Source organism: Doryrhamphus excisus, chromosome 23 (genome assembly GCF_030265055.1).
Source record: "Doryrhamphus excisus isolate RoL2022-K1 chromosome 23, RoL_Dexc_1.0, whole genome shotgun sequence".
Classification (NCBI taxonomy): Eukaryota; Metazoa; Chordata; class Actinopteri; order Syngnathiformes; family Syngnathidae; genus Doryrhamphus; species Doryrhamphus excisus.
The window spans coordinates 12004211-12017577 of NC_080488.1; the positions used below are offsets into that span (position 1 = coordinate 12004211).

Consider the following 13367-nt stretch of genomic DNA (forward strand, 5'->3'; position numbering starts at 1 on the left):
ATCAAGCCGAGTCAATGCAAACCAAGCTATGTCATGCAAGGTAAATGAAATGGCTTTTCTACCAATGAACGACCTAATTTATGGAGAAGACTACCACATGGTAGGTTTCCCACAAAAATATTTGGATGAAAAAGCGTTCACAACCCCACGTATCTGCGAGGATCCACGATTTGTTAAATTTCAACAACTTGAAGCCTGTCAGTGAGGTTTGCGCAAACAACATTCATAAAGAAATAATTTATTTAGTCTTTGTTTGATATGAGCGAAAAAGCAAAAGCTCAGGTTGACACTGAAAGTCACTAAATCATCATGCCCTGGAAAAATGTCTTGCATTGACAAGCACGCAGTTTTTCTGTGTTCTAATTTAGGGGAAGGGGGGGGGGGGATAAAAACATTCAGTTATATAACTGCAAACAAGCTTTTCTTCATAGTAAAAAGGGGCACAACCCCTTAAAAAGGATTACAATCACATCCTTGTTTGTCCACGGAGGCTACAAGGACAGTTGAACAAATGCAGGTGCAAAAATCACAGTACAGGCTTAACCTCGACATACTGTTTTGACCTTTTCTTGTTTTAATAAACTTCCCCACTTAAGACTTAACACAGGCTGAACAAGAAAACAAAACAAGAAACGGGTACCCTGTGCAACAACAACCACAGCAGGAACAGCAGCCTTTCATAACAGAAATGGTGTCATTTGGATTTTAGCTGCATATGACTGCAGTCTGATTACAATGACAACACATACGTTCACGTCTACTGGAGATAGAACCTTACCTCCATTGTATTTCATATATATATGAAATATATGTGTATATATATTTATAGATTTTTTAAACCATAAATAATTTTTCTTCAAGACAAAAAAAAGGGCAGGAAAACTGTACAACAATCCAGACGTCTTTAGCGTTAAACACTAAAAACTATGAAATCCACTGCTCCTACAGGAAATATGACATGGGAGGCAAACACAAGCCACTTAAAACAAAAACACCACAGTTTCAACCCTATGATGGGAAAAATCTGAGTAGGACAGTAAGATTTCCCATGTATCCCTGGCCTCATTCACCTCAGCACTCAAACTTCTACACACAAGAGGAATTATGTACATAAAAGCAAAAATTGGAGAAACAATAAGTTAAATCTTTTCTTACAAAATCTGCAGACTGTACATATAAAACATAATGGACAAAAAGGTTCCAGCACAAAGAAGGGGACACATACACCTATCCAGATACTTTTTTTCATCCAGTGCTTCATGTCTCATCTGAGAGGACGCGTGGATGACAGCTAGTTGGAGAATAAATGCCAGTGTGAAGCCAAGCACCATCCAAAGACTAGCAGCTTGTGCTCAGCATCCTCCGTCTTTCCCAGGTTCATTCGACTTACCCCCGCGCCTACACAACTCTACTCACTAGATTTACCTCCACACAACAATTCAGTCATGGCTTTGACTTCCTGACAAACTGCATGACCGCAAGATCAAGCCACCAGGCATTATAAAGCACACATGGATTCTTCTAGGCAGCGCTGATGTGGCGGCTCTAAAAAAAGTACGGGGTGAAAAAGAAAAAGATTGTGTTGCCATAGCGGTCTCACTTTGGAGACAAATCCTGGAGGGAGGCGAAGGGAGAGTTGCTGGACGACGAGGGGGACACTCCCTCCATTTTGCCCGGGGAGTCTGTGGAGGAGCAGACGCTGCTCAGGCTGCCGTCCAGCAATCCATCTGGAGAGTGACTGCATGAAAGCGTTCATTTCAGTAAAAGTGCACACATTTGCTTCCGTGGAGATGCTGGCGGGTCAACCAGGTGAAAAGTACTGCAGTGAATAGTTCCTGAACACAAGTATACTACTATTTTCCATACCGTGGTATACCCTGAACCCGGGCACAGGCCCATGCCTACTAGTGAGACCTTTTAATGTTGTTTTGCAGGTTCTGACTTTATGGAAAGGACTTACCAGGAGCCCAGATCAGACAGGTTGGAGACATCTGAGGACAACATGGTGGTGGTGCCCTGAAAGAGCCTTTTTGGCTGACTCTCTATCTCCATCTCACCTGCAAAGTCAAAGACATATCAGAATCTTGTCTCTCAAAGACGTTTAGCATATTTATTACCGTGTCTCATTTGTGCCGACCAAAAAACCAAAACCCAAGTCAATAACTTCATGTTCTGGTGTTAAATAAGGTGACATTTCTTATGACACGTTCGGTTTCACCCGTCCAGACTGAATTTTTTTTTTTGAAAATCACCACTCATGGCCAATTATGTAATCTGAATGAAGGAGCTCACCTTTGCGCTTTATAGGTCCAAGTATGCTAGCTCGGATGCAGTTGATAGGACTCTGGCTCCGACGGCTAAGGGGGAAAAATGTAAAAAATGTATTATTCATTTCACAGTACAATGTCAAATGGCTCCAAATGACCAGAAAATGTAACTCAAGTTTAAAAGATGCCACACATACCTAAAATTATATTTGCATAACACGTTTTGCATTCAAAGACACCATGTGATTTAAAGTTGAAGTCACATGCTTGCAGTGTGTGTTTTCTGGGATTTCCAAGCATACTGAAATGCAGCAACTTGTACTTTCGCATTAAGAATTACACAGAACGCACCATGTGAATGCTGTTCATTTGTTTACGTTCTATAACAAATGTGTTTAATGATTGTGTTTTACAGAACAAAAAGTGAGGTTTTTGTGTGTAATAGGTGACAATATCCACTTCAGGTTTTTCTTTATTTATATGACAAACACAATATGCCAGAATGCATCTCAATAACAAAGTTATGAGTGTCAGTAGGCAATTTAGTTGAGCTCCTTCCCTCAAACCAGGTTCATTAAAACTAGGGGTGCAACAACTGAATTTTAGTAATTGCGTATTCTACTGAAACATTTTCGAGTAATCGTGGGGAAAAAATGTGCTTTGAAATTGTGCATTGGAACAGAAGTGCCCTGCTATTGGCTGGTGACCAGACCAGGGTGTACAATGCCTCTCGCCCAGAGACGGCTGGGATAGGCTCCAGCATAACGGTGACCCTAGTGAGGATAAGCAGCATAGAAAATAGTTGGATGGATTGATCTCCGTCGGGGTCGGGCTAGTGCTGTTGGCTCTATGTACTAAAATGAGCGATGGCACAAGTTTGACACCCCTGCAAGTGTAATCAGTCCAAGACTCACCCAAAGCGCCGCGTTGGACTCGGTATAGGACTGGGAGTGAGGCCATTGCTGCTCACGAGGATTTGTAGAGACGGAGAGAAACACTGCTGCTCCCAGAGAGGAAAAGAGAAGATGAGAAGACATGTTTACAATAAAACGACAGTCGTGTGTTTGCTCCCACTCTACAAGGCTGTGTTTCTACACTCTGGTCCATGGTGCATTAAAGCCTCCGAGATTTAACACAACAACTGACTTCAATGTCTTCTGCTGTGCTGTTCAATATATACATTACATCTTTATTCAATAGATTGTAAGCTAGGGTTGGGTGATCATTTTTAAATACCGATATAGAGTCCAGGTTCACATGTACCTTTTTCCCTATTCCTCTGGTTGGGGATGGTGCTGGGGACACGGGCACAAAGTCGATGCGCTTAGGGGATGATGACGCAGATTTTTCCAAATCATTGTCGCTCTAAACAAAAGAAAAACAATAAAGGACTGAACAAACTGGTCATCGTACACACTAATGCGGTAACAATAGTACCAACAACAAATGTAGGAGTATTATACTACCAACTCAGTCTGAACTTGAAAGACTGGTGGCCCTGTTAACTCCAAACTAACACATTTTTCTAGCATGTTTGTTCACGCCAACTCTCTAGAAAGAGAGGGGCAGCAATTTTCAGAGGCCAAAACATGCCGTGAGGAAGTACAGCAGGGCTGACAAAACACAAGTAATGTGATGAACTAAAGCTTCCAGCTTACCAGACTCAGACTTTCCTCCCAGGACTGGCTTATTTGCATAGCAGCTTGCACTTCCCTGTGCGCGCACAAAAAAAAGGTTTTTTTTCAATACACCCACATCGATGAAAACCACATCCCCGCCAAGCCACAGTTGGGAATAGTTGGGAATAAAAATGTGCTTGTATCGTTCAGTCAATAACATCAGAAAGCTTCATACGACAGATTGATGGCTGGCACTGGTTTGACTGGTTAATTTGGCACTAACTGAAAGCTACTTAATGTGACAGATTGCTTTTACTTCACTCTTCCACCAGATGTCGCTAATGTTGCTTTTCACCGCCGCACCAAAACTCAGAAGTGTTCAAACAAAATTTGAAGGAAAGCCTCTTAAGATTTATGAGGCTTCACCCGTGAAAGATTCTGATGGGCTTCGTAGTCTGTGGTTGAAATTCTACCAAATTTGCATCCAATCTTGATTAAAAGGCTGTGCGCCATGCGACTTTGCCTGAAAATAACAGAATTTTGTTCATCCAACATCAGAAGTAGTTCACTTCAAATCTAACAGGTAAGCATGTTATCGACTGTCAAAGGTTTTATGACGATACCAGTTTGACCCTGGACCGGACTACTTCCTCTTGCACAAATTGTTGGGTTCAAGTCAAAATTGAAACTGTTCAAGTTTTGAGCTTCCAAAGTACACGGCATCCTCACAGTGCTTACCGCTCATGTGCAGTTTCTCTGTTCATCACATCGACACCCTCTTCCTGTGAGAACACACAACATATTGGTGATTCTTATTCAGTTACTTCCTTGCTGCTAACACGTCTGTCGGAGTCTGATACTACCAATCGATCATCACAGCGAGATCGACGGCCCTGTTAACTCCAAAACGTTACTTTGCATGCGTATGAAACGGTCTGCTGTGCCCTGAGCCTTATCAAACATGGACGCAGCGTTCTTACTTGTTTGATCTGATGAAGTCTGGTGCTGGGAACCCGGATAGGCGAGGAAGGAACCTGGAAGAGTAAGAGTGGAAACATTCACAACTGAATAACCTAAGTTGCTTTTATCATGTTTTCTACCATATTGGGCCTGTTGACGACCGTTGTGCTATTTCTGCGGCTTCGCAAGACCTCTCTCTGGAACACTTGGGAGTTATCACTGCAATGACAAACTTGTCTTAGCACATGACTCGCTCCTTGTCAGAGAACAGTAAAATACTGAAACATTCAACAGCTGGACAAAGTCAATTCAAGTTCCAGTGTAATGGTAAATATGAAACACTGGAACCTGAGGCCATTAATCATGGGTGCACTGTTGGATCTCCTCAGCTGTCCATCGCTCTGAACTAAGGAAGATGGGCTGTCCAGGTCCAGCTCCATCTTTTCTTGCTGCAGGACTCCGGAATTGTGCATGCTTCCAAGTTGACGCTGGTATTCTTCTTGGAATCCAACCGAGGCTGTTACATGTTTGCTCTGTGAAGGTGACAAATTGACACATTTGAGGACAAAGAATTAATCGTGTTAAGCAGCTAATGAAGAAGAAATTAGCTCCAGACCCACCGCAATCAACGAGGCCCGCCCGACGTGCAACCTCTGCAGTTGAGGGAACTTAGCGTTGCTTAATAAAATAAACACCGTCGTCTCCGCAGTTCCTTACAACACTTGTCAGGCCATCGACGACGAGTCCAGTTTAACGTTATCCGTAACGTTTGTGTGGGATCACCATCAACTTTCGTAAGGGATAGCTAGCATGCGATGGCTAAACACAGCACAAAGCCCACCAACTCGCAAGCAGATAGTTGGGAGAGCGTGACTGCTGACTTTTATAATAGATAACTAGCGCGGTAAAGTAGCTCACAGTGGCTACGTTTTCCACTTGATGACCAAATACAGAATGAAACTTCGAGTCAAATGTAGTTTTAAATTCAGTCGTTGTGACACCGCGCGCGGAACAAACCTTTGCTAATGTTGGGTTTAGCCTAGCCGATTCAACGACTGCTAGTAGCCTAGCAAAACAGGCTAGCTAGCTATGTTAGCCAGGTCCAGAGAGCCGGGTCACTGTTCTTTTGATACACTGATGTCAGTCAGAGGGACATCAAAAACGTCTCAATGAATCAAACTAAGTTATCTATGGCGTAAAAATGCGACGTGGAGTCGCGTTATTCCGTTTGTGCGGGTCGCCGCCAATACTGCATTGGCTCTCCAGAGGTATGGCATCACAGAAGCCAGTTGCTAATAGTCAACTTCACGCCCCTTTTAGAACATCCCAACTGGCCAATCACAGAGCGCCTTTGACCGGCGTGCTTCCAGTGGCGTAAAAGAGGAGTGTGTCCAAAAAGTGGCCCGAGGGCAGCCGTACTGCCAACGTGCTGGCATCCACAGTATTTACTAAAAGTGACACAAGTGTGACTATTAGTAATAAAGTGCAAAACTAAGCAAACACACAACAATGTTTATCAACACACAAGTCAGGGTATGAATATTTATTGAGCAGCAGAGCACAAAATGATGGAACCACTTTTTGAGAGCGTTTTACAGGAAACACAAAACTAGGACAAGATGAAAACATTGGCCAAGTCTGTTTTGTCATCTTTCAAATGTTACATTTGTGTGTAGTTGTATTTTTAGACACTGATTGTCTGCTATTGATGCACAGCACAACTTAGTGGACAACAACTTTGATTAAAAAAAAAAAAAACCTGGCCACACAATTGCCCCCCCCCCCATCCACAAGTGCTATATAGTTGTGTTTTCAAGACAGAGCATAAATAAGTATTTCGTCCCACAATATACATATTGGACATACCTTGCAACTTAGGCATACAACATTATGCAACAGTTTCAAGTAACTCATAAAAACAAATATATTGTTATCTAATTAAATCTTACAGTTACACACATGCTTTGTGATATTGTGCCGTACTACTAGTCAGTGTTGGTGCACAGAAATTACTTTTAATTATACTAACAGCTGAGTGGAATATCATTCTCAATACATACTGTATGTGTCCAGAATTATTAGGCAAATAAAAAAGTTCCCATTATTGCCGGGGATTGTAAAAAAGACAAAAAGTTTGACCAAGCAGGACAGCAATCAGTCTTTCAGCATCCTTCAGTGAAGCAGAAGTGACAGCTTCTTGTTCGACTGGACTGTGGGATTTACAAGCAACATAGCAAGCAAGACATCTTAATGTAGTTGAGAAAGCTGCATGTATCAATGCCAGGATGCCTGTGGTTGATCAATGTACAGTATATTTCCTAGCTTGTGCTCGCATGAGGCCTCACATTATAACCACTTCACACTTTGAGCTGTACCACTTCTAGGAAGCCGTCTTATGGACGTAACGATGCCTGGTGTAATGATTAGACCAACAATGACATAACTGTAAGAAATAGAAATAGTCACCATTATCAATTGTTAACTTTTTTTTTTTTAATTAACAAATTGAAGATGATTGTTTTTGTTTTGGGTCTCCACAACTCACACTTGTATTAAAACAACAACAAAAAATGCCCATCTACATTTTGTATTTTGAAATGCATTTCTTTCCAGTGCACCTCATATCAACTAAAAAACAGCCTTGACTAATTAACAAAGGCCAACTATTCACCTGTCTAATAATTGTGCACACTGTTGATGAACGTGCATCACGTTGCATTGTGTATCTCAGATTTAGTTATATCTTAGGGAAGTAAGTGAAAGAGCAGCAAAAACTGAAACTTGCAACTATTGGGGAGGCTAAAATGGACGTCAAGATCAGCATCATACCAGTGCGTCTCTGGAAACCCTGAGCAGGCGGTCTTTCTTTTACGATGCACTTACATTTAAAGTGGAGTTCATGAAAAGAAAATGTACATTCTGATGTACATTCACCAAAAGGTGCTCTTCATGCTTTGTACTTCTCCTTGCCCGTTTCACTAATGACGCAGATATGCTGAAAAAACAAACAAACAATCATCAGATGATTCATTGTAGCTAAATGTAACAGGCTTATTATCATGTCATATTATCATCATTTAATGTCATACTCATCATTGAAGATACTTTTCAAGCCTATCTTTCTATGACACAACTTTGGCCTGTCGCGCAAAAAAAGTAAAAGACGCAGGGGAGCGAGCAGTCGGTTTGAAAAACACTTATGAATACGTCTTTGGTAGCGAATGTGTTAGTGTATGACTAATTTTATTAGTAATTATCAATTTTTTGGCAGCCAAGGGACCTTGGAATTGTCCTGACCTTTGCCCTTTATGGAGCAAACCTGGCCAATAGCATAATACATTGAAAAATGTATAATGCCTGTGATCGGTATCGGCAGCATAAAACTCTACAATAAGAGTGCATGGATGAAAAACAACAACAAAAAAAAACTTACATTTAGATCTCTGAAGTACTCGTTGTAGTCTAGGGCATAACCCACCACAAATTTGTCAGGGACCTCAAATCCGACAACTGCAACACAGAAAGAGGAAGATCCAAAACACTTTGGTTGATAAGAACACTTGCAAAGTCTTCAATGAAACCGTGTTCTATTTGAATAATCTACAGATGGAATTGATCAAGGGTCAACTTACAGTCTGGCCGGTAGCCAACACTTCTCGGCGTCCTCTTCACCAACAAACTGTACATGAAAATCAAGTTGATGATCATGAGCTATGTACATAGTTTAAGTGCAGTAGTTTGGAAGAAGAGTGAAAGCTTTACATTACCTCGCCACCTTCACCATCTTGGGCTTGTACTGCTTGAGGAGTTGCAATAATGTCTTCATCGTCTTCCCTGTATCAATAATATCCTTTGGCACACCACAAAAGGAGCTAATATTAAATGTTGCTTGACGAGAAACATGATTTCAATGAGGGAGAATGGATGTATATATACTGCATTTACCTCCACGATTAGGACATTCTGTGAAAAAGAACAGAAACGTTTCATTTGAACATGAATAAGAGTGACGGGTAAGACAGGAAATTCACTGCACCAGTGAATGATCATGAGTGGAGTATGTATTATGTCATGTGATCATTTGTGATCACTCACCTTGCCTGTCAGAGTAGACAAGTCATCTCCTCCGATGACTTTGATTTCTCCTGTCGACTGGTCATTCTGAGCAGAGAAGAAGACATTTGCATTCAATTCCATCATGGCTGTCCAGCGTGAGCACGTACGTGAATGTGCTTACACAGTAGCTCTTGAGACGAATGAAGTCCACCGTCATGGGGATGGAGCGGTCGCTGTTCCTGTTCAGGGCCTTAATGTAGTCGAGCAGGTCTGCAAAGAACTTGTAGCCTCCTTTCAGCACGCAGAGGGCAACAATGTGATGCCCTCCCATTTCCTTCATAATCTCCCTGGCCAGTCTTTCTGTCCTGGGATCACACACGGGGGGGGAGAAGGGTCAAGAGGGTGGTCGGCTCGCTTTCTGCTTTAGTCAGCAGTCGTTTTCCACTTATTTTCTGTTTGTGTCAGCAGATGTGGCATTGCTAAAGCTCAGCCAGAGTCCCGACTATAGTAACACCAAACGTGTCATTTCCAGAAGTGACGCATCAGTGGCGTTTAAATGTGCAAACACAAAGGCTCAGTATATTCTCTCTTTTTAAATAAATACATCTCCTCCTCCACATCTCCACGGGGATATCCGATCACTCGGTGTAACGAAGGGGTACTCAAAGCTAACAGCTGCTCCCGAGTGTAAACAACAAACATCGGTATGGCACCAAAAACTAAATAAGAAAGTAATAAATAAAGCACTATTATACACTAAAAAGGGCCCAGGAAACACGCAGCTGCTGTAACTAGCTTGCAATTGGACGGCGCCATCTTAAAACATGACACTGCCACATGAAATCCAGTCTATACTGAACAAATGTATATGAACGATATTGATATATCGCCCAGCCCTATAATAGACTACAATAAAACAGCATTCCCATGGCACTTCTGTCCCCACCCCCCCCATCCCCCCACCCCCCGGCGCGGCGCTATACTAATTTCTGTGTTTGCTAGACTTCAATAAAGGCCCTTTGGAGTTTGACCCCCCACCCATATGCCTCATGTGCAGAGGTTATATGCTAGGCCTTAGTAGCTGGCAGGTTCCCAATCTTCTGGCCACCAATATTTTCAAATTATATATAGTATATAAGAAAATAATATGAATGTCTGAAATAAGTTAATTAAAAGTGGAAGCAGGAAACACTGGGCAATGTACCTCCATAATAAAATATTCTGAATATATAAGGTTTTCCACTGCATGTAATATTCTATATGGAGTACATAGATCTTCTGTGTTCTACATAAATGTGACTATGACACACAATTATTATGAATACAGCAATAACAAGGCATTTGTCCACAAAGTTAGTGCTGCATTTTTTACAATTTACAGTGGTGAACCTACTGGAACTTGTTATTGTTTACTGTCCTTACTAGCTATGTTGCCTGTACAGTTAATACAAGTATATGATGGGATATTTGACCTAGGAACAGATTATCTGTAAACCTCTAGACGTTCCACTGTAAAACAAAAAATCATGAAGGCCTGAGCCAACTCCAACTTCCAAACCTGCTACAGGCTGTTGAATATGAATATGAATATGACAGCCCACCTGTCCAGAATGAGTCCGTGTGGGATGTAGACTCTCTCTAAGTCACATGCATAGTGCTTTGGGATGCAGAACAGGTCCAGATCATAACCCTGCTCCTCATCAGTGATCTGAAAGAAAGTAAGTGACAAGAGAGTTAAGAAATAATCCAGGCGTGGAACAGTAGAAGGTAAGCTCATGAGGTCATGCCTTTCCCATGAATTCTCTCAGTTTGTATCAGTATCAAACTTGTGTGGTACATAATAAGGCGGACCTCCTCCAAGGCCAAACCTTATGAGCAACATAGATAGCAACCACCTGCATGTGTCTCTATTTTGGCAATAACATTCATGAAATAATCCATCCAAGTTAAGGCTGCAACTAATGTGAGTCCCGTTTATTTTGCATATCCTGTAATAGACTATAATTGAGATTTTTTTCCCCACAACATAAGATTCCTAGTTGTCTTGTTCTTGCAAAACTTCATCCATAGCTCCAAATTGTAGCTGGCGTTTTTCTTGGTTTATGCCACACTCCATTATAAAGTTAAAAAACAACAACTTTGAGTCTTATTTCAGTGTTTCCACACAGGACTGCAATCTATTTATGGCTATGGGTTGTGATGGGTGAAGGGGTGGGGGATACGTAAAAGGATGAACGGGTACCGCCCAATCTATATGCGGCGTGCAGGCGCAAATAAATGAATGCATGGGAAACACTGTATTTAGGTACTCCTGCTAATAAAACTATGCGTGGCTGCCCTCACGTGAGAGATGTCATTGTGAAAAGGTAAGTCAATTTTTCCATTTGCCGCCCCTAATCACGTCCAGCCTACACAGAGGTGTGTTTGACAACGCCATACAATGTTTCCAGTTTTGTGTCATATAGCCTCCTGCTACAGCCAACTGTTTTCCTGTGAGATGACATAAGTGTTGTCATGTGAAAGCTGAGAAGCTGCTGCAGAGCCCGAGGTGCGTTGGGAATAACACGGGTAACCACAAGCAACCTAGCGTTGCCAACGGCATATGAGGGCCTGTTTTGAATCCTACAAAATGGTTTTGCAAGTCGGCGAAAGGAAATGCAAATTCAACTACAATTAAGGCCAATTGAACAAAAACATGACCATCTGTTTGGGGGTATAACTTTCAAATCTAAATAACGGTGACACACACATGTCTCTCTAAGTCATATGATCTGAAGGTCTATTTTCCAGTCAAGGTTGCCTGTTTGAGGAACATATTAAGGTCAACTCCAGGGTGTTTGTGGTTTGTCCATGTTTGGCAAGCGCACACTTATCAGCACTCAAACTCTAATTCAGGAGTGATTGCGTTCCACTTGTCCATTTTATTATTTTGAATGAAGACTTGCCGTGCAGCTTTAAGGAGCCGCTTTAAAAATATCATGAGTAGAATTGGATTATTAAATAAGCAGCTAGATGCAAGAATTTTCCAGCCTGCAGATATGGCTTGATGTTTTAAAATAAAACACCATAAGAAAAAGTAGCTTACAAGTGTACACTATAGGTCATGTGACTGTATCCATTGTGTCCATTATTGACTACTACTTCATGTAACACAAATATCATCTTTGTACATTGGACTCAAACGTTACAGCAGCCATGCATTGACTACTATGCGTACAATCCTGCAATTACGTTGAATAATTAATAAGATGTAATAATTTTTAATCACGTGGCGGTAAAAACAAAATGTCTACTGCGTCACGTACACAACGCATGGTGCACAGTTCCTGCCGCCATAACCGCAGGCCATGCGAGGACAACGGCGAAACCACATCTTAACTATACATGTGTTGAGGGGGAGTTGTACAATAAAACACCCATTAATGATGTTATTCGGATTTATATGATTAAACGCAGCGACGTCCACGTACTACGTGGGAGGTTCAGGAGCACGTTGAGTAGCGAGGTTACAAAACTTGGATTTCAGCTATGAAAAAAATGACACTGTAATGATATCGGGTGTATTATCATTCGCGTACATGTCGATTAGGTCGCCTACTTCTTCATCTTCAATTTCGTATCGGACTTATATTGAGTGTTGGACCACATCCTGTCATAGTAGTGCTTTGAAAAGTAAGTTCAACGTCTTTCAAACAAATGGACCGGAGTTATAGCCCTTAAGAGATCAAAGGAATGTAGGATATTGATTTTTTTTTAAAATATCAACCTGCATACTTTTAATTTTATTAAAATTGAATTGTGCGAAATTTGTTTTTTGCCCGGAAATTACATGTCACGTTCGCATTGTGGTGAGTGCTAGGAGAAAACGAACACATACAGTACGTGAGGCACATACAGTACATGAACATATCATACTTGATTATCAAAACCATGTCAATTGAATACTCTGATTACTTTAAAAACAGATTTTCACAGCCCAAGTTATTATATATTTTACAGTACGTTTGTACTTGCCAAGGTCCGTGGGTCGATCACAGCTTTTGTCTTTACTCAATATTAATGCAATGGGGACCAATGGAACTATTTTCCGGTATAAAATCTGCTCTATCTTCTTTCATATTTGGGATAGAGACGTGAATGATGTATCAAATTAAGGTTCAATCCATGCTTTATCAGATAGAATTAATCACATTTGCACATTTGTAAATGCTTTAACATTGCTACATTGAAGCTACTAGCTGCTTTCTGAAGGGAGACCTTACCACAACACACTGGCTGGATGCCGCCATGTCTGTTTACGCCGGGCTTCGGTTTAATGTGGCGGAGGAAAAAAAATCAAATAACAGTCCCAGTTGGTGTTCTAGCCCCAGGTGACAGCTCACACATGGAGAGGCTAGCTGCTACGCTGCAATACCCTTCCGTCCTTCCTACACAACGTCTCTCCCATTGAGCGCGGTTGTTTACG

General features: G+C 41.5%; 2 protein-coding genes and 1 non-coding gene across 3 annotated transcripts; all 3 read right to left on the minus strand.

Moving 5' to 3' along the window:
* Positions 1-222: 222 nt before the first annotated feature.
* pabir2 (PABIR family member 2) lies at positions 223-6184 on the minus strand. Its single transcript, XM_058062848.1, has 11 exons — positions 5467-6184; positions 5195-5379; positions 4987-5065; positions 4867-4920; positions 4625-4668; positions 3926-3980; positions 3531-3632; positions 3182-3267; positions 2293-2357; positions 1961-2057; positions 223-1738 (listed from the first exon to the last, which is right to left on the minus strand). The coding sequence occupies exons 2-11, from the start codon at positions 5317-5319 to the stop codon at positions 1597-1599; spliced, it is 849 nt and encodes a 282-aa protein (XP_057918831.1). The 5' UTR covers positions 5320-5379; positions 5467-6184; the 3' UTR covers positions 223-1596.
* LOC131110778 (small nucleolar RNA U109) lies at positions 3712-3813 on the minus strand. The gene has a single exon (XR_009121037.1). It is a non-coding gene; the product is annotated as a small nucleolar RNA U109 (small nucleolar RNA).
* A 190-nt stretch (positions 6185-6374) lies between the features above and the next one.
* Positions 6375-13367, minus strand: hprt1 (hypoxanthine phosphoribosyltransferase 1). Its single transcript, XM_058062849.1, has 9 exons — positions 13165-13367; positions 10504-10610; positions 9084-9267; positions 8942-9007; positions 8792-8809; positions 8614-8696; positions 8479-8525; positions 8280-8356; positions 6375-7841 (listed from the first exon to the last, which is right to left on the minus strand). The coding sequence occupies exons 1-9, from the start codon at positions 13189-13191 to the stop codon at positions 7794-7796; spliced, it is 657 nt and encodes a 218-aa protein (XP_057918832.1). The 5' UTR covers positions 13192-13367; the 3' UTR covers positions 6375-7793.

Coding starts and splice junctions, on each gene's coding strand:
- pabir2 (XM_058062848.1), bottom strand. CDS start 5,319: ATGCACAATTCCGGAGTCCTGCAGCAAGAAAAGATGGAGCTGGACCTG. Junction 5,066..5,194: donor CCCATGATTAATGGCCTCAG/GTTCCAGTGTTT, acceptor TTGTCATTGCAG/TGATAACTCCCAAGTGTTCC. Junction 2,058..2,292: donor TGGACCTATAAAGCGCAAAG/GTGAGCTCCTTC, acceptor TTGACTTTGCAG/GTGAGATGGAGATAGAGAGT.
- hprt1 (XM_058062849.1), bottom strand. CDS start 13,191: ATGGCGGCATCCAGCCAGTGTGTTGTG. Junction 9,268..10,503: donor CACGGACTCATTCTGGACAG/GTGGGCTGTCAT, acceptor GTGTGATCCCAG/GACAGAAAGACTGGCCAGGG. Junction 9,008..9,083: donor TTCGTCTCAAGAGCTACTGT/GTAAGCACATTC, acceptor TTCTCTGCTCAG/AATGACCAGTCGACAGGAGA.